The sequence below is a fragment of the Pelodiscus sinensis genome, chromosome 1 (assembly GCF_049634645.1).
Source record: "Pelodiscus sinensis isolate JC-2024 chromosome 1, ASM4963464v1, whole genome shotgun sequence".
NCBI classification, from domain to species: Eukaryota; Metazoa; Chordata; order Testudines; family Trionychidae; genus Pelodiscus; species Pelodiscus sinensis.
The window spans coordinates 91186183-91205297 of record NC_134711.1 but is presented as its reverse complement, the minus strand read 5'-3'; the positions used below and the strand labels follow the sequence as shown (position 1 = coordinate 91205297).

The 19115-nt window shown below is 47.2% G+C and overlaps 1 protein-coding gene, 1 long non-coding RNA gene and 2 other non-coding genes across 5 annotated transcripts in view; 1 reads left to right on the top strand and 3 right to left on the bottom strand.

Moving 5' to 3' along the window:
• LOC142830601 (uncharacterized) overlaps nt 1-6536 on the top strand; it is a 110728-nt gene extending 104192 nt beyond the window's left edge. For both annotated transcript variants that reach the window (XR_012905984.1, XR_012905983.1), the window contains 2 exons: nt 2629-2787; nt 6054-6536. This is a non-coding gene — a long non-coding RNA (uncharacterized LOC142830601). The remainder of the gene's footprint in view (nt 1-2628; nt 2788-6053) is intronic.
• A 621-nt stretch (nt 6537-7157) lies between these two features.
• Nucleotides 7158-17275, bottom strand: RPL3 (ribosomal protein L3). Its single transcript, XM_006111532.4, has 10 exons — nt 17138-17275; nt 15584-15776; nt 14591-14759; nt 13516-13651; nt 11889-12075; nt 10757-10917; nt 9588-9689; nt 8617-8712; nt 8360-8479; nt 7158-7264 (listed from the first exon to the last, which is right to left on the bottom strand). Exons 1-10 carry the CDS (start codon nt 17138-17140, stop codon nt 7220-7222), a joined length of 1212 nt encoding a protein of 403 aa, XP_006111594.2. The 5' UTR covers nt 17141-17275; the 3' UTR covers nt 7158-7219.
• On the bottom strand, nt 11662-11754 carry LOC112545988 (small nucleolar RNA U83B). Its single transcript, XR_003089586.2, has one exon. It is a non-coding gene; the product is annotated as a small nucleolar RNA U83B (small nucleolar RNA).
• LOC112545989 (small nucleolar RNA U82P) lies at nt 13652-13700 on the bottom strand. Its single transcript, XR_003089587.1, has one exon. It is a non-coding gene; the product is annotated as a small nucleolar RNA U82P (small nucleolar RNA).
• Nucleotides 17276-19115: the final 1840 nt, after the last annotated feature.

Below are 19115 nucleotides of genomic sequence, written 5' to 3'. Positions count from 1 at the left end.
CTGTCAATCTGTTCCACAGCTGACAGACTTGTTCCACAGAATCTCAATTTCTTTCAAATCAATTTTCTTATCATTACTGTATGTGGTAGCATTTGGGACCGCTGATGGCTGTTGGGTTTTACTGGGAAAGAAAGAGTTCAAACCTTCACAAAATGTGCAGTGACTTCTGAAACTGCCTGTACATGATAAGAAATGGGGAGATACATCCTCACACTTAGTACAAAAAAAGCTTTAACTTTCTCCCAGGTGCCAAACCCCTGTATCACAGTACCACAGCCTTTCTAGATATCAAACCTTCAACTCCTCCTGCCCCACCCCCGGCAGCTTCCACAGTGCAGTTTCATGTTGGTGCAAGATACTGCAGCACACTGCAAAGAACATGGAGCTGCTGCACTGAGCCTGGTGCTCATTTCGAAACTGACTTGAGTAAAATCCTCTGGTTTCAGCTGAATCTGCCACAGACCATGTGATACACTGGGTGCTAGCACTATAGGAACCCTGGGACTTGCACAGAGCTGAGATTCAGCTTGCTGCAGAGGGCCTAGAGTCCTGTCCTGTGGCTGCCTTCAGCATGGGCATGAGGGAAGAAAACGTGGGGTTTCCATCTCTAGAACATTCTCCTTCCAAATTCAAAGCCAGAGGAAGCCCCTGCTGATCCCAAAAGCTCAGCTCAGGCAGGCAACGTCATGATGGCATTTTGAGGAAGTTATGAGTATAGCACAAGCTATATTAAATGCTCACCGCAGTTTGCTGATGACTGCTGCAAAAAAAACACATGATTCAACAGTGCCATGAGGAATGAGGAAAGACTTCCCCAAAAGTCACGGGAACTACTGAGAACTAGGCGCCTTTCAATGAAACAAGGGGGTTCCCATCCCATGGCAAGGTCCATAACAGGCATGCCAGTGGGAGTCAAGAGTCACCTCCTTTGTGATTGGTAGACAACCCCTCACTTAAGAAAGGAAGATACTTACCTACCCCACTGTAACTTTAAGCTGAAACAGAGCTCAAGTAGGTATCTCACAAAACCCTGCAGAGTTGGAGCGAGGTGCGTTGACACAGCGAGAGAAGGTGTGTTCAGAAATGGAATAGCAGAGCAGTACTGCAGTGTGTTTAGCAGAGCGCCATGTGTAATTTCCAGTACCCATCCCTATTTTGCTCTAGCCAACCGCTGTCATCTGCATGGCTTTGACTCCATAGTCCCTGAAGTGAACAAGAATATAAGCCTTCTAAATCAATGAAAGGGCTGCCCACTGAGCCAACCAACTGCTGTATCAGAACAAGCCAACTCAGAGCCAACATTGCTGAGTCATTGAAGCTTTGTGGCAGTTCCTCCCAGGGAGGGTGTCTCAGCTACTCACATGTGCAACCTACCCTCTGATCAAGATGGACTAGGCAACTGAGGGACTCCCAGGGACTCCCCATTGAGCAGTTACAAGAGCCAGTACAGATAGTCTGTGCTCTGTGCTCCTTCTCTGGGGGGCCTCAGTTTCACTCTAAGAGCTAACCAGCGACCATGCCTTACCAGAGAATGTCCACATGCCAATATTTTCCCAGGCATTGTCATTATCATGCTAATGAATACAAAACCCATGCATTGGGGTCCGCATCCCACAGAGCTATTAGCACAGCAGGACGGATGTTTCCACAAGAACAGGACTAGACCAAGCCAATCTTGCCTCACAGTCCTTGATATATCGCTTACACATGCACATGCTAGCCCCAAAACACGTCACAGAATTTATAGCTATTGCTACGTAGGATCAAACCAGCGGGCTGGCTAAATCAGTATCCCAGCTCCAGGAATGGCCAGTAGCAGTTGCCATTTGAGAGGTAAGGTGTTAAACTGTAGGACATGTAAGTTACACTCATGATGGGCGCTCATGCCAGGGAGACAGTATTTTGTAGATTGCCAGCAAGCTAATGTGCATGGGTTGACATCCTTTAGACTATTTTATCCTAGCACAATTGCAGATGGCAACGTGTAGTCCTATTTTTGTACCCTCCTGATTTAGTTGCCTCCATTTAAAAAAAGAAATCATGCTCATGAATTAAAGAGAAATTTGGGGGAGATTTAAAGAGACGGAGCAAGGACTTTTCAGGAGGACGTTTGCAGACAGTGACAGCACAACTAAAAATGGCATTCAAATAGGAAGAACAGTGCAGATGGAGACCAACTCAGAAAGGATTGGGTGGAGCCCAGTCTGCAGACCATGCTAAAAAGCAGCCGGGAGAGGGGTAGGGTGTGATAGGAAACAGTGAATGTGATAATGGGGGTCCTGAGCTCATTAGGGACTGCCATACTGTATATAACAGTGAAGGGGACAGAGGAACAGGACTTCCCAAACAAATTACAAAAAGTACTGTGTTAAACAGAAATTTTGGGTTAAGCCAGTGCTAGAAAACAGCCACATGCACGAACCCAGCTTCATTCCCCTTGGGCATATTAATAAGCACCTCTTTCACACTAAGCATATTTGTAGCTCTTCACCTGTCTCTGTGATCAAAGGCAGAGGCAAGAACATCAGCTGGGCTACTTGTGAAGCTAATTGTGGAAGCCAAGACCTCAAACCTGAACCCCTCTCTTGCCCTTGAGGCATCCTCAAATGCTTTTAATGTCTTCTTTAGTGATTTGCAGGTGCTTTCTGATTCATCTCTAAGAGGAAGAGCTTAAGAAAAAAAAGCAGCTCCTGACCAAATGTGCCACAGCAAGATGATAAAAATGCACCAGCAGCCCATGCCTGGAGTGGCCCAAGAAGCTCTGCACTGAATTCTGCCTGCAGGCAGGTAGCACAAATTCCAATACTTGTGTTCTGGAACTACAGATTCCACCAGCCTCAGAGGAGAAACATAAATTCCAGGCCTTGTGCCCTGGGGTCTGGATTCCCACAGCTCCTGAACAGAGGGAAGCAATATCCAGGGACTGAAGAAAAGGGCAGGCAGTTATGAGGCCAGGTTGTCCTCCTAGACTGTCAAAGTTTTGCAAAAGCTTCAGAGGGGTGGCCAAGTTAGTCTGTAACTAGAAAAACTTAAAAAACAACAAATAGTCGAACAGCACCTTAAAGACTAACAAAACATGTAGCTGGTATCATGATTCTTTCGTGGGTACTTCAGAAGAAGTGGGTTGTACCCATGAAAGCTCATGATATCAGTTACATGTTTTGTTAGTCTTTAAGGTGCTGCTAGACTAGTTGTTGTTGAAGTTTTTCCAGATTTTTGCAAGTCATTTATGTAGGAGGAAGTGCTCTCTCAGCTCCTCCCACTCCTATTAAATAGAGATAACCCCTGCCTGTTTCACAGGGGAGAGGTTTAGTGTCTGTAAAGTACTTGGAGAGCTGCAGAAGGCCCAAGTGATCATTTCTGTTAAGAGGGACTTGCATAACAGAGCATTGCACATGAGAGCAGCACATACACAAATAAAAACCAATGTGGTTTCTGTCCTGCTTGCCAACTCTGAGCTCTAGGTTTTAGAAACCATTTATTGTCTTCACAGCCAAGTCTCCTCCAGTCTGAGCCCAGAGAAGCCCTGGTCTGTGACCTCAATTGATTGCTGCCTGTTGCTATGGAGACTGTGTTCTAAACACAGGATGCAGACTACTGCAGGAGGAGGAAGAGCTAAGGGAGGGCGCTCTGCTAGACAAGCCTGTGCACACAGAGCCGACTGCCCGCTGGCCCACTTAATTCTCAAGTAGCACATTCTAGTTTACCTCAGCAACTTCTCCCTCTATATCACCCTTCTCTTCTAAGGCAGCTCCCATCTGAGCATCCCAAAGAGCTTTAAAGCAGTGGCTCTCAGATTTTGGGTTGCAAACCTGTCTTGGGTCATGGAGTATCAGGCACTGGATCACCTTGCTGTAGGGTAACCAGCCAAGGTGCTAAGGCAGGTTTCCTGCCTGGCCTTGGCACTGCACTGTACCCTGGATGTGGCTAGCACTAGGTCCCGCTTCTAGGTAAAAGGGCCACGGGGCTTTGCCCATCTCAGGCATCGGTTCCATACTCCCATTGGCCAATTCGAGGTCAATGAAAGCTGGGAGGGCAGATGGCTATAGGTAGGAGCAGCACAGTCCCTTATGTGCTTCCACCTAGGAACCAGACCTGCTGATGTCTGCTCCTGGGGCTCAGCACAGTCCTTGGTGACTGGATAGGCAGGGAGCTTGCCCTCAGCACTCCTGCTATGCCTTTGGGTTGAGGGGGCTGGTGAAAGGTGCTGGTACATAGGGTTTGGATGCTGGCTTAGCTCCAGCAGCTCCCAGTCAAAGCCCCCTTTGCACCCCAAACACCTCATTTTGGAGCCCTCATTCTAGTAAAAAGATATAATTATGCCAGGTCATGGGCATCAACATATTCTTTAACTGGGCTGCAAGAAAAAACAACCCACCTTGGAAAACCACTACTTCAAATCATGACAAGCATCAAAGTATCTTCTCCCCATTTTGTGGAGGGAGAATCAGGCAGAGAGGTTTAATGAATCTGCAACCTGCTTCCTTTCAGCCCTAATACCCCATTGCTCCAGGCTACAGTAAGGAACACATGCACCCAGACTGAACATTCACTCCACAGCCTCCCTGAACATCAAACTGCTCTAACACATGCCATCATAAGGCACATAATCATTCAGGTCCAGAGGGAAGAGCACCATCTTGTGGCAATATCTGTCCATTACACTTTTGTCCATAAAGTGATTTGCAGTTGGAGGAAGAGGCTTACAAGGGAGTTTCAAAATTGGGCTTAGGGCTTTTTGCTTGAGGCAGCATGAATGTATAGAAATTTGATGTCAACTCCAGTCTTCCCTGACTTTGGTAGAAGTGAAGTCTCACAACTATATAATGGCCTCTCTCCCATGTACATCCCCGTAGGTGCTAAATCTTTGAGACATTCTTTCAAAACTGTTTTAATCAAATTAAATAGGTGTTAAAAGTTTGACTTGAAATCCCTTCTCACTGAATTACAGAGCTCTCACTGAATCCCAGATGTCAATTTCATTCATTTGTTCTCCAGACACCAGAGCCTGAAATAGAATTTGTAACAACATTGCAGGGGTCTTTCTTTTAAAGAAAAAGCTCATTTTATTATGCTTTCACTGGTCACCTTACCCAAACTGTGGCAAGTTTTTAGCCACAGACCAGGTTTTCTGCTCTCCCTCATGTTTCCCCCTCTCCTCCCCCATTCAAGTCCAAAGAGACACCACCTGCAAAGTTGAAACCGCAAGCCCCAGCAACTGCACCCTGATTATCATATGTGGCTCAGAGGGTCAATAAGTTTCACGACCCTGCAATAAAGGATTAAACCAATGATTTCATCCAATGCAATACCTTTGGGTGCGGCCACTGTTGGATGCTTTGGAGGAAGTAGTAACCTTTTATTTCTCCTATATGGGCTACAGGCAGGGAGGAAAATTTTGACCTGACCTTTGAAAGTGATCATTTTATGCTCAAACCTGAGAATTGATCTCAGACACTGAGTACTTGTACAGCCATCATCACTGTAAGCTCTAGTGCTTTCCAGTGTCACTAGGATGCCATAAACAGTGCTTACTTCAGGTGCAATAGCAGGTGACAAATCTGGATAGGTTCCAAGTGCTTCCATATCAAGTCTGGTACTTTTACCAGACTTCAAAGAAAATGGGGCAGGGAAGAGGGACATAAGAGAGGCAGAGATTTGTCTGAATTCTGGCTGAACAGTCTGTCTATACAAGAGCAGAAGAGTTATGTTTAGTAGTACAGTAATACCAGCTAGTTTTTACGTGAGGGTCAGAATGATCCAAAGCTTAGTTTCTCTTCCCCTTCCACATTCCCGCAGTTACACGTTTACCAGGAAGTCAGACTAACATGAAGTACTTAAAAAATAGTCTTGCAGCACCTTAGACTAGCAAAAAATAGTCTCATGAGCACAGCACTTCTTCAGATTGAGTTTAAGGGGTCAGTGTAGTTTTCAAATAAATAGCAGAGGAAAAAAGAAAAAAGGGGAAAGAAATTGCCAAGTGTCTATGCTAAATACAGCTGATAATACTTAGTATCCACCTTAAATACCCTGTTTTGTTTTTATGTCATTAGGATGTGGAACGTAGCAGGCCATCCAGCCAATGTCTTTGTTTAGACTTCTGTTATGAAAGGCCAGTAACCATTTTTTCATGAGTGCTTACTCATGTACATCCCATGCTAGGTGACTCAAAATGGTCAGAGGTGGAATCTCAGCCTGCTTGGAACAAGATCAGATGATTATCTAGGACAAGATTCTTGGCAATCTGAATCTGAACCGCTGTTAGCAAAGTCTTGCAAGAGTAACGTCTTTCCCAAGAAACTGGTGGTAAGAAAACAGACCACATGGAACTGTTGGCATCAGTCATATTAGTACATATGCATGGGAGGGACACCAAGCGGTGCTACGGTTGGCCCTATGGATATCACAGGGGAAAAATCTCCAGCAACTCTGTGGCGCGCACACCCAGCATGGAATCAACATGAGCAAGTGCTTTAATCAGTTCAAAAAAGTTTTGCATCTCCTTACTTGTTCTACAATGCAGGGGAGCATGGTTCCCCTCCTGTTAGTAAAGAGACTGGTAGCAAGAAGCTTGTTCTGTTTCTCCCCTCTCATACCAATTACTGCTGGGAAGCCAGAATACTTTGGCTGTGGCCCCACTAAAGTGTAACCTAAAGTGTAACAGGGAGTGGGACCTGTGTGAAGAATGTGGAGGGGACTGGGTGTGAGGGGAGCTTGCTCTGCATAGACAGTGCAGACACTGAATGTTCAGGTCTGTCTCATTAAATGTACTTGAAGAAAGTACCAAAGAAGTTGCCATACCAAATCACAACAGGGTAACATTTAGTCCAGTTTTTGGTCTCCAGCAGAGTATAGTCGCAGGTGCAGAAATCCTGAAGGGGGTTATCATGGAATATTCTTAAGACATGTGCATTGGAGCATGAGGGTTCTTGTTTTTGGTATTCCAGTGTCCCTGTTTATTCTCAAGAAGGGATGTGAGTCATGAAGGTGAGTTTTCATTGTGCTACAGGAACCCTTATTACAGAGAAAGCCTGGGGCTGAAGGTAAGATAGGAAGCCCAAAATTCTCATGGTGACCCAACTAAAGCTAAACAGGAATAAGACCCACAAGAGCTTTCAGATTTTACCCCGATAGTCACAAAATAAGAGGCAAGAGGGTTGGTATTTCTGAAATATCTAGTTTTATTTGTTAGAGGCAGACCACAGAGCTGTACCAGATGTTAAGCTGTCTCCTCTTTAGCGATACGATCTTTCTTGAGTGGTCCCTGCAAAAACAAACAAAACAAGCAGTCACCTAGCAGAACTGACCAGTGCTGTAGATTACACCATCCTCAATAGCTCATTGTGGAAAGGTTATTTTTGCTTTAAAAATTACCAAAGACATTAGACAGGCCTACCTGTGGTGCAGATCTTAGCTTTTAATTGTGTAACTGAACTTTGAAGCAAGCAGCAGAAATAAGAATAGAGGCTAGTGAAGCTACATTGCTATGCACCATCTCAAATTAACAATTTAAATATAAAAATCTGGCACCACCTAGTGGCAAAGCTAATTTTAGAGCTATCTCCTCTTTGAGAAAGCGCTAAACAGCTTATACATAGCTCTTCCCTTTGAAACCACGCAATGTTGCATAGTGAATGAAATCGTACTCAAAACTAGTTTGCCACATTACAAACTTTCAAGGTTCAAGAAAGGATGAGAGATCTGCTGCTTCTCACTAGGGACAGATCGGATACTCAATGTGCCAAGAACAGTGTGTGCTTGCTCCACTTCCTGAAGCAACCTGAGCACTGTATCCAGGGACAGTTCTCAACTGGTGCATCTCCTTATGTCCTGTCAGACACTGTAGTGTTAGTTCCATGGCCTCATCACCAAAAAGCCCATGTACCTGGGTGGTGATAGCACCTAAGCCTCCCTGAGCTCTAGATAACAAGGACTATGTAAATAAAATAGATTCACAATCACATGCATTTTGAAGTTTAGAATCCTGTGGGAGGTTCATTTTTCATCTGGATTTGTTTAGTTTTTGAAATCATGGTACTTCATGACTACACATGTGTCTCATCAGCAGGTGACTCAATGGTCATTAGTAGGGCTTGCTGAACCATGGCGAGCCCCGCTCGCCAGCTGCACATGCACAGATTGCAACCCAGAAGAGCCGGGTTGGGCTATCTACTCGCCACAGGCAAGTAGGTTATATTATTTGTCGAGCCTTGGTCATTAATAAGTGCAATCCTCACTGTGGAACCACACTGCATAGTCACTCACATCTGTCCAAGTTCACACAGAAGCATGCCTGTGCAGCCAGACAATAGAAAGGTATGCAGTACCAAGCTGGGTTCCAAGATATCAATGTCCTTACCATGAAAGCCTTCTTCTCCTCCACAGTCTGGAAGCGGCCATGTCCAAATTTGGAAGTTGTATCAATAAACTTCAAGTCAATCTTCTCTAAGGCCCGACGCTTTGTCTGCACCAGCAGGGACTGTGGGGAAGAGACATTAAAATTGACTAGGGCTGTCACCGTTCTAAGCACAGGACCAGCTTTCCCTGGTACGTGCCATAACTTGCACCTGGCTCCCTCCCATAGATGGGTAGAACAAATATTCTTTCACTGCTCACCTTGCGCAGGGTTAGAACTCTCTTCTTGGTCCCAACAACGCAGCCTTTCAACATGATAAAGTCATTGGTCACTTCACCATAGTGGACAAAGCCGCCCTGAGTAGAGAGGGATTGATTAAGCACACTGCAAAACTAGCCAAGTACTGACCTCAACTGAACAGTGGCTCTGATTGTCAGTGCTGGGGTTCCTGCACAACATGCATGCTGGCTGTACAAATGTAACAGCTGTTAAGAAACGTTTCCAGTGTAAGGGAGAGAGCTTGGAAGCATAGGAACAACTCTGTGCAGTTCCAGACACACAGGCAGACTGGAAGAGATAAGGTGTGGCCAGAGCTGCAGGAATTTTGTGCTTCTGGATGGCTCCATTGGGAGCAGTGACAGCACAGCATACACAAGCAGTATCTAGAGATTTTAGTCCTTTCACACTGCTGTACCATTGGCTCTAACAAAAGGATTATGTTTGCCTAACAAGCCACAAGCTACTTTTCTTAGCTCTCCCTCCTGCCCCTTTCCACTTGTCCTGCCTGGCTGTATATTGCTCTTCCAGGCACACTGCACTGGCTCATATACCCTAAGCAGACAGCATGACTTATGGATACTTAACTACTCAGCTTCCTACAACCTGGCTAGTCTTTGCCCTAAATGAAATCCCCCAGCTACCACTGATTCTCTCTCCAGGCAGGAATTAAAAAAAAAAAAAAAAAAAAAAAAAAAATTAGAGGCAAAACTAAGTTGACAGCATTAAGTTGCAATCAAATGATGCAACACAGCTCAGCAACCCACACTACTATATTGGTCCACTTAACAGAGAAAGAAAAATGCAACCTAAGGCTGCAATGTCATTTCCTGCAGTACGTGAACTTTTTTTTACTGACTAGAATAAGTTGTTTGGTTTTTTAGATCCCAGTCCAAGATTAAATTCTCATACCCTTCCCACACACCACACCTTGAACAGCTGGAAAGCTACTCACTAGAGGATTAATGCTCTTGTCCGACAGATCGTAGTCAGTTGATGCATTGTTCTTTATCAGCTTTCCATCCTTGATTTGGTAACCTTGGCCAATCTTATAGACCTAAAATGACAAAAGGAGAATGCTATTTCACAAGTGCTGGGAGAAATGGTTTGTTAGCAGCAAACAACCCAATACAGAAACACTATTATAAACCCTGTACAAAATCTGTTGGGCACAGAGGAATGTAAAAAACAAATGTGCCTGGGGTTTAGTGCAGCAAATTTAGAGTCTCAAAGATTGCATCTACTATGAAGCCAATGCCTTGTCACTACATTTTAACTTGACACTAGGGCACCTTATTAGCAGAAACAAAACAAAGCTGAGAGATTCTGTGTACAGATATTTTTGGGCCACTTACCGGATTCACAAAAAGACTTAAGTTTAATTATGCTGAATTGCTTTTGATTTCAACTGTTCGTTACTAATTGCAACAATACCTACCATTTTAATAATACCACAGCATGTTCCATGCCAATGGGATAAAGTAGCCTTATCCTAATTTTTATGGACAAGGAAGAAAAACGTGTAAAGTCTACGTAGCAGAGACAATTCACATCTGGCCTGTGCCATCCAATGTGGCTTCAGGCTGCAGAGCTGTTTCACTGCTGTGTGTAGACTTTGGGGTTCAGGCTAAAATCTGGGCTCCAGGACCCTGTGAGGTGGGAAGGTCCCAGAGCCTGAGCCCAGAGATCTAACACAGCAATGAAATAGGCCCAGGTCCCTGAAAGTCTGAGTCACTGGGAAAGAGCCATCCATAGGTTTTTCTTTGCTGTATAGACATCCTTAGTGACTTGCCCAAAGTCTGTCATATAGACAGAGCTGAGAACAAAACTGAGTTTCCTACCTGAACTGTAGTGACTATTCAGCTTTTTCCTGAACAAATACAAAGCAGCTTTAAGTGCTGGTTCTAGGCAGAGCCTGAGCCCACACTGTAGGCCACTGACCATTCAGATTAGTTACTGGAGTCTATATATTCCATTGCAAGGTTGCTGGCCCCCAATTCTAGTAAAATACATAAAACCTGAGCTGTAGTCTGAAAGCTTCAGTCTACTTGATTGTGCCCATTGACCTGATGGAACCATGAATAGTTTGTCCAGGATTCTTCAATACACATCTCAGACTCTTACCTTCTTGTTGATTTCTGTGCGGTGGTGGTACCCCTTCTGACCAGCTCGGGCCACAGAGAAAGCCACACGAGCGGGATGCCACGCTCCAATGCAGGCTACTTTGCGCAGACCCCTGTGGGTCTTGCGAGGCAGCTTTTTGGTATGCCAGCGACTGGTGACCCCTGAAAATAAAATATTACAAGCATTGTAGGACTCTCATAACTGCTCAGCTATGGCATGCACTTTCACTGGAGGTGTTTAATTCACCTGGGACAAGAAAAACTATGTACACAGTTTGTGGCCGTTGCATAAGGAGACTATGTATCCAGTGCAACAGCGGGATGTTAAGGAACAGGTTATTTCACTAGTTAATACAAATTGCATCAACTACATGATTAGTCGATAAGAAAAAGCTCACTCTGGGACCGCTGCGCTGCTGCATTTTAAATGTAGCAAGAGCTCAGCGGCTCTTAAAACAGAGATGCAGCGGTCCTGGACTAGCGCAAGCTGGGAATGCTTGGTCCTGGCTCATACCAGGCCCAGCAGTCCATTCACAGCAGTCAGGGCTAGCTCTTGCCAGAGCTGCCTCCCCCTATCACCCTCCCCCACTGCTGCTTCCAATACACGCAGCGGGGGGACACCAGAGATGGTGCTGGGGGTAACTGGCTTTTAAGCTGGCTCCCCCTAGCACCGGCTCCAGCCCGCCCCTGCCTTTCATTCAGAGTGGTGGTGGGGGTGTGAGGGGTGAGTAACTGAGTACGCCACTCGATTACCCGATAAGTTTAGGTTCATCAGGTAGTCGAGTACTCGCTTACATCCCAAGTGCAACACCAACAGAAATTCAGATCAGCATGCCAATTAGGCACGGGTGTCTCTGTAGAAGACCCATCCATAGGGCTTGTGTTTTCCCAAATTGGTCCCTGGGTGCTGTTCTCAGAAGGAAGGCAGCATGGAATAATTCCTCATGGATGTCGGATGCTGTGCCCAGCACGTATTCCATGACTTCATCACTGAACAGTTCCACTTCTGATGTGAGAGCAACACTGAAGATACCTCTCTGACCATATACTGGAGCCCCAAGCATATGGGAACTCCAAACTCCTCGCTAATCTCTGGGTACAAGTCACACTAAAGCCCCAGCCACAACACCTACCTTTGTATCCCTTGCCCTTGGTGACTCCAATGACATCTATCATCTCATCTTGGCCAAAGACAGTTGACACAGGCACCTGTTGTTCCAACTTCTCCCGGGCCCAGTCCACTTTCTCAGCAATGGTGCCGCCATTCACTTGGATCTCCATCAGGTGAGACTTCTTCTGCCGCAGCGGGAGCAAACGCATCTGGAAAACAGACCCAACATTAGCTATTATAACCCAAACAAAGTGCTGAGATTTCTAGTGCAATCTATCAAGGGTTCACTTCCAGGGTCTGATGGATTTTTCTACCTCTGCTGTATCCCAATATACACAGTGCTTTGAACACTGAAGCTCTGGAGATAAGGGCAGGAGTTATCAAGGCTGTATAATGGCATAAATAAGTCTCACAGTCAGACCAACCAAGGGAATGAGATGCAGTAGAGATGGTAGGTGAGGTAGTTTATTAAAAAAACTTCTGTTGGTGAAAGTGAGAAGCTTTGCACTTATACAGAGCAGCAATAATACATGCCTCATACCACCATTAAAGCTGGCTGTCAGGCTGAGGATTTTTAAAGAGGTCTGAAGATAAAGCCTCTGGGACTGGATAACAAGGTCACATCACTTATCCAGTTTTCTATACTATATTTAGGCAAAGATGACTGACATTAAAATGCTGACAGCAGCTGTACGTACCTCCCCCTTTGCTGCTTGCCACAACAGACCGTCTCTAATATAGTAAAGTCTTGCAACCAGACAGCTTACTCCACTTACTACCACACAGGAGATCCTGTTACAGTTTTTAGTCTGGAAGTATTTTGCACTCACACAGGCTGGGGGAAGGAGGGGAAATCTTCACATTGCTCAGCACTGAGCAGATGAATCTAGAGGATTAATAAAGGCCACTCATGGTCTCTACAGGAGAGCCATGCCAACATATTTCTTGGTCTGAAGCTATAGTTGGCACCTGTTTTTAAAAAGCAAGTGAAATAAAGTAGATTTCTCAGGAGGCCAGAGGATCCCAAGACAAGTATAAAACATTAAATCCTATTTCAAGCTGTAGTTACAATCAGATAAATAAGGTCTAGGGGTCTGGACAGGACAGGGTTCAAGAACTCAAGTCCCAATGTTAGCCCTGAGACACAAACATGCATACACACCAGGTAGCTGTAAACAATCCAAACTCAGTTTACACACCCATAAAATGGGGATGGGAGCCTTACCTCAGAGGTATTGCAAGGGTTTGTTAGCTGTTTGCATGAGGCTTTGAAGCACAATACCATATCTAGCTTTTATATTGTGCTCTTAATCAGTAAATCACAAAGTGCTTTACAATGGAAATCAATACCATTATCCCCATGTACAGATGTGAAACAGGAACAAGAGGGGAAGTGACTTGCTCAGGTTCACTCAGACTAGTAGCTGAACTGAAGGAGAACCCAGGTCTTTGAAGTCCCAATCCAGTGAGCTATCCAGTAAGGTCACACTGCCTCTATAAATATTAGGCATAAACACTGAACACCAGATGTGGGGGACAGGAATCTGAGAACAGCATTAGAGAGTTTCTGTGGCCAATGGCAGCACAATCCTAATCTTTGTGGATTCTCTGTATCCAAGCCCTCTTTACAAAGATGAAAGAACACTCACCTGAGTGTGAGCTATGACCCGGATAACCTGGCAGTACTTCTTCATGCTACTGAAATCCTTCTCTAGCTGCTTTTTGCCCTCCTCATCCTGCCACTTCTTGCAATACTTGGTGAAGGCCTTCTTCTTGGATTTGTGCCTTCAGGAGCAGAGCACAGAGAGGGTATGGCTTAGCCCTTCATCAGTCCCCCAAGGAAAGGGGGGTGAGCGGAAGGAGCTGCCATCTGAGTTGGTTTCGGCTCATTGCCAGCTTCCAAGGAATCTTTTCCACCAGCAAGAGGAGCCTGGAGCTCATCAGACAGGCTGAGTTGCCAGAGCTGAGCGGAGCTGCCATGAATTCATCCAAAGCATATTAATATAGACCGTACAGAACATTCACAAAAATGTCATAGAACAATGCTCTGGCAACAATACAGTGCCTATCAACTGATTATTTGCTACCTTAAAATACTATTATAAATGCTCTTTCATTGCTTCTATATCTATAAAGTCTGCCATCTTTCAACTCTGACCTACAGCTGAATTAAGGACACCAGCCAAAGCACCATTCAGGCATTCATTTGGATGCCTCTTTTCCCTGGCAGTGTGAAAAGTTCATGAAGAGCATCTAGGAGAAATCCTTCCTAATCCCATAGGCAAATGAGAACCTGGTAAACACTGCAACCCTATTCTGTGACTTTTGTGAAAACATAATAGCAGTGCATGGAATCAAAAGAAAAAAGTTCCCCCTCCCCCCCAAGAAATCTTGAGCATAGTCCTCTTAAAATCAGCAACAACCTTTTTATACATCCCTAGAAAAAATATCAACTATAGCATGCTCAGGTAGAGACAAGTAACAACTTGACTCCAGGCCCCCTATAAAACAGTAGTTGACAAGCATTAAGCAATCACTATTCCAGCCAGCTGCAGTTTTATATCATTATACGTGACTAAAACTTCAGCCTGGCACCTACATCCCAAGGGTAATCATTGGAGCTGTGATGTGAGTGTACCACTATGCTCATTCAACAAAGCCAGCAGTGCAAGAAACAGGCTCTGGAAGCTTGATTAAGTGAGGTCCCTCCTCCATGTTTCTTACCAGTTCTTGTAGAAGCGTCTCTTGCACTCATCACTGATGTGCTCAGCAAAGATGGTCTTGAAGGTGCGAAGGCCACGGGGAGTCTGCACGTAGCCCACGATGCCCACAATGACCATGGGAGGAGTGTCTACTACAGTGACTGCCTCTACCACTTCCTTCTTGTTCACCTCTGGGAAGGAAAAAATCACATCGTGCCAGTTAGCACTACAGCAGATGAACCCCCCCCCAAATATCAGGAGTGTCCAGTGCCCCCCCCCCAAAAACAGGTGTGGGGAACCTCAGGCCTGATTCAGCCCCCAAGGCTCAGAGCATTTGGGGAGCCCATACTGGCACTCCAGCCTCCCTGCCATCCCACCGCAGAGCTGGAAAGCACAATCTACTAGCCAGAGCGCCCCCACGCACTATGAGGAGGAAGACACTCCTTGCATTCCTCTTTCTCAAGTGAGGGTTTGGGGTCCCCCCCCTTCTCACATGTGTGCAGCCCCCGACTGATTATTCTGTAGGTCAGCAATCCCTGACCCAAAAAGATTCCCCACCCCTGCCCTAAAAGGTTTTCACATAGCAAAAATCAGTGAGCTCCCAGGGCCCCGATTAGCCACCAGAGCTATGAAACATGCCAAACGTATAAAGGTGCTATAGTAAAACCCAAGGTAGGCATGGCTGGCCTTTTGGTATGATTTCCATTTCATAACCAAACTGGGTGGTGGCTGATAACAGAACTACATTCAGGACTCGACAGTCATCAAAAAGCGCCAGAGGCAATTTCTTTATGTCCGCCCGTCGAGAAAAAATCATCATAAGTAGCCTGCTACAGCACAGTATTACCATCCCTGCAAGACACTTGACTCCTTCCAAGAACAGCAGTTACATAAAATTAAGACACCAACCACCAAGGGATCCATTTGAACCTGACAGTCCCCTCCCACTGCCTCAGTGTAGGAAAAAAAATTGTACAGTTATCTCCTAAAACAAGAGCAGCAAAGAAATACATACTGGATCCAGGTCTGTCCACTTCCCGAACGATGTGGGTCATGCCAGCCTTGTACCCAAGAAAGGCAGTGAGGTGGATAGGTTTGCTTGGGTCATCCTTGGGAAAGCTCTTCACCTTGCCCCGATGTCGACGGCTGCGTTTGCGGGGCAGAAAGCCAAGGGATCCATGTCTGGGAGCTGAGAACTTCCGGTGCGACTACAAATAAAGAACATACTTTTAATATTAACGTTCGTGTGGCTAACTTGCCAATGGTATGCCAGTTGCTGTATTTGTTGTTCCCTATGGGGGGAGGCACATTACACAGCCATGCCAGTATGTCTTGCTTTCTACAAATTCCTGTCCTCCACACCAGCTCTTCTATATTTGGAGTTTAAAATGTCACAAACGTTTTGTTAGGGCAGGCCACAAAGAAAACCTTTCCTCACATGCATAGGAATGGACATACATGAGAATTCTTAGAAAATTGCAAAATGTGATTCTACTCTGAGAAGTAATGCAACAGGAACTGCTTGCTCCATGGGGTCCAACTATGTTGGAGTCACTTTTAAATTAAATGCAATTAGCTACCAAAAAAAGTATTCTTAACTGCCAGCCCTGTGCACACACCCTAAGATCTAAGGGCCAAGATGACGTACATCGATATGAGAAGGCCAACTCAGGCTAATGGGCAGACCAATCTGGTATCCATACTGGAATGGCAAATTCTACATGCCCAAGGAACGTGCAAGCCCTATAATAAACAATTATGGGCAAACCTGTTTTATGTAGGATAAGTTTCAGAGGTAGCCATGTTAGTTTGTCTCAGCAATAACAATGAGTCTTGTGGCATCTTATTAAGATTAACAAATTTATGAGGGCTACAACCTACAAAAGCTTATGCACCCTAACAAATTTTTAGACTTAAAGGTGCCACCAGGCCTAGTGATTTTGATCTATGCAATGCAACTACAGTGCCTTCATTTTCCAAAGGTCAAGCTGCCTTCAATTCTAATAAACTCTTAGAAACCACATTTTAAAGAAGAGTCACTTATAGCTGAAAGCTGCTGCCCATCTGTACCGCCAATCTCCTGAAAAGAAATAAGACGCTAGAGGCAGCACCCCCCTACAGATTATGGGCAGGCCCCAAGAAAAGAGAACAGGCTTCTATGGGACTGCTCTGTAAATCCCAGGGCACCAGGCGGGTTCCCCCCCAGTCATTCCTCTATCCCTTTGAGCTGCGCGTGAGAGCAGCCGACAAACAACTCGAACCCAGGGGCCCTGCAGCTCCCCGCATCCCTCCCATCCCAGGCCCGCCACAATCCCCTCTGGGTTCCCCAAGCCCAGCCAGCGATTGCCCCGCCCGCGCTCCCTAGGCCCGCGCACGCCGGGGGGGGGGGGGCAGCTCGCCCGCCCCATCTCTCCGTCTCCGCCTCGCTAACCCAAGAAATGGGCCCCGCGTTGCCTCCAGCAGGGCCCCAGTATCCGCGCGGGGCAGGCCGAAAGGCGGCCGGGGCCAGGATGGCGGCGATGCCAGGGGATGGCGCGACCGAGCTCCGCTCCCACTAAAAGCCACCTACCATCCTACAGCCGAGCCGAGTAGAAAGGGGCAAGTAGGCCGCGCAAGCTTTATTTATAGACGCTCCCACGTCTGCTTACGTGCGGGCGTACGATCTACGTTCCGCATGCGCGTACACGTCATCATCTCCCTCTCCCGCCACAGTCTTCTTCCTCCACCCTTCCCCAGACAGGAGAGCGGTGCGCGAGGGGCTATGGCTCCTGCTTAGGGACACATTGTTTGAGAATGCGAAATGCGACTCAGAGGCGGGTGGGGGAGGGGAGAGCAGTCGGGCGGTATCGGAAGCCAAACTGGGGCTGGGCGGGAACCTCTTAAAGACACAGCAGCCCCCGCCCAGCTCTGCGTACGGGGGGAGGCCAACCGCCAGGCCTGATGGGGCTCCCCTGACGGGACCCGTAGCTCGCCGTGGCAGGCCGGGGAGGGGCAGTTTAGAGGCACGTTGGTCCGGCCGCCGGCTCAGGCAGCTCCAGGCCGGGGAAGGGGGTTGCTGGGCAGCAGCTGGCAGCCCTGAGTAGCCTGGGTCTGTGCCCCGCCCCTTCACGGGGGCAGGGCGGGGGTGGGGTGCTGCAGTGGGCAAGGGGAGCAAGCGCAGGTCTGGGCAGAGGCTGGGGTGCAGGAGAGGATGAGGGGCGCAGGCTGAGAGGTGCTGGGTGGCGCTTCCCTTACGTGGCTTCCAGTTAGGGTTACCGGGTAGCTTCAGAAAAAATAACAGACACACTTGATGGGGGAGGGGGAAGGGACCGGCCAGGAGGGGAGCAGGGCTGGTGGGGAGAATGGGGGGAATGGGAAGCGCAGGGCTGGCTGGTAAGGGTGGGAGGAGGGGAGAGAATCGGCTGGTGGGGAGCAGGACTGACCCAGGCACATGCAGATGCCAGGGCACTGCCTGTCCCGCACACAGTCCCGGCGAAGCACGAGCGTGTCCGGCTACAGCTCCACAACACGCTTGAAAAACGCTCAGGAGCACGGACAGGGCTTCTTCTCCCCAAGGCGTCACTCCTATGTCACACACAACCAGAGGCTCCCAGTGCCAATCATGCCCCGCCTCCAAGCCACTCCCCTGCTCCCGCCAGGCTTCTGTCAGACGCCCAGCCAGAAAACCAGAAAATACCAGACATTGCACATGTCTGGTATTTTCTGAATTTTTCTACTAGACAGAGGGCCCAAAAACTGAACTGTCTGGTTGAATACCGGACACCTGGCAACCCTACTTCTGGTTGAATACCGGACACCCTGACAACCAGTCAGCGGTGCAGCAGGACTAAGACAAGCTTCCTGCCTGCCCTGGCCCCACCTAGCTCTTGGAAATGGCCAGCACACCCCTGCAGCCCCTGGACAGGGCTCTATGTGCAGCCCTTACTTCCAGGCACTGCCACTGCCATTGGCCACAGTTTCTAGCTTATGGGAGTGGAGAGCTGGCAATCAGAGGCTATGTCTACACTGGCAGGTTCTTGCACAGGGATTCTTGTGCAAGAAGTCTTGCACAAGAACACGTCCACACTGCCATGTGCGAGATGTGCAAGAACCTGCAGAGCATCCACGCTGCTCGCCCGCTCTTGCGCAAGAAGATTTACAGTACGACGTTGTAAGTGAGGGCTTCTTGTGCAAGAGCTACTCTCTTTTCTTACAAGTGTAAGCTCTCTTGTGCAACAGGTCTTGCGCAAGAGGGCAGTGTGGCTGCACGGCAGGGGTTTCTTGTGCAGGAAAGCCCTATCGTTAAAATGGCCATCAGAGCTTTCTTGCACAAGAGAGCGTCCACACTGCCGTGGATACTCTTGCACAAAAGCAAATCTTGCACATGGTAGTGTGGACGTGTTCTTGTGCAAGACTTCTTGCGCAAGATGTTCTTGCTCAAGAAGCCGCCAGTGTAGACATAGCCAGAGTGTGGGCAGTGTGGTTCTCTGCACTTCCCAGGGGCCGCAGGGTCATGCCAGCTGGAGAGGAGCAAAGCCTGCCTCAGCCCCTCTGTGCCATTAGACTTT

Coding starts and splice junctions, on each gene's coding strand:
- RPL3 (XM_006111532.4), bottom strand. Junction 10,918..11,888: donor CAAGGGCAAGGGATACAAAG/GTAGGTGTTGTG, acceptor TTTTATTTTCAG/GGGTCACCAGTCGCTGGCAT. Junction 7,265..8,359: donor AGGAGAAGAAGGCTTTCATG/GTAAGGACATTG, acceptor TTGTTTTTGCAG/GGACCACTCAAGAAAGATCG.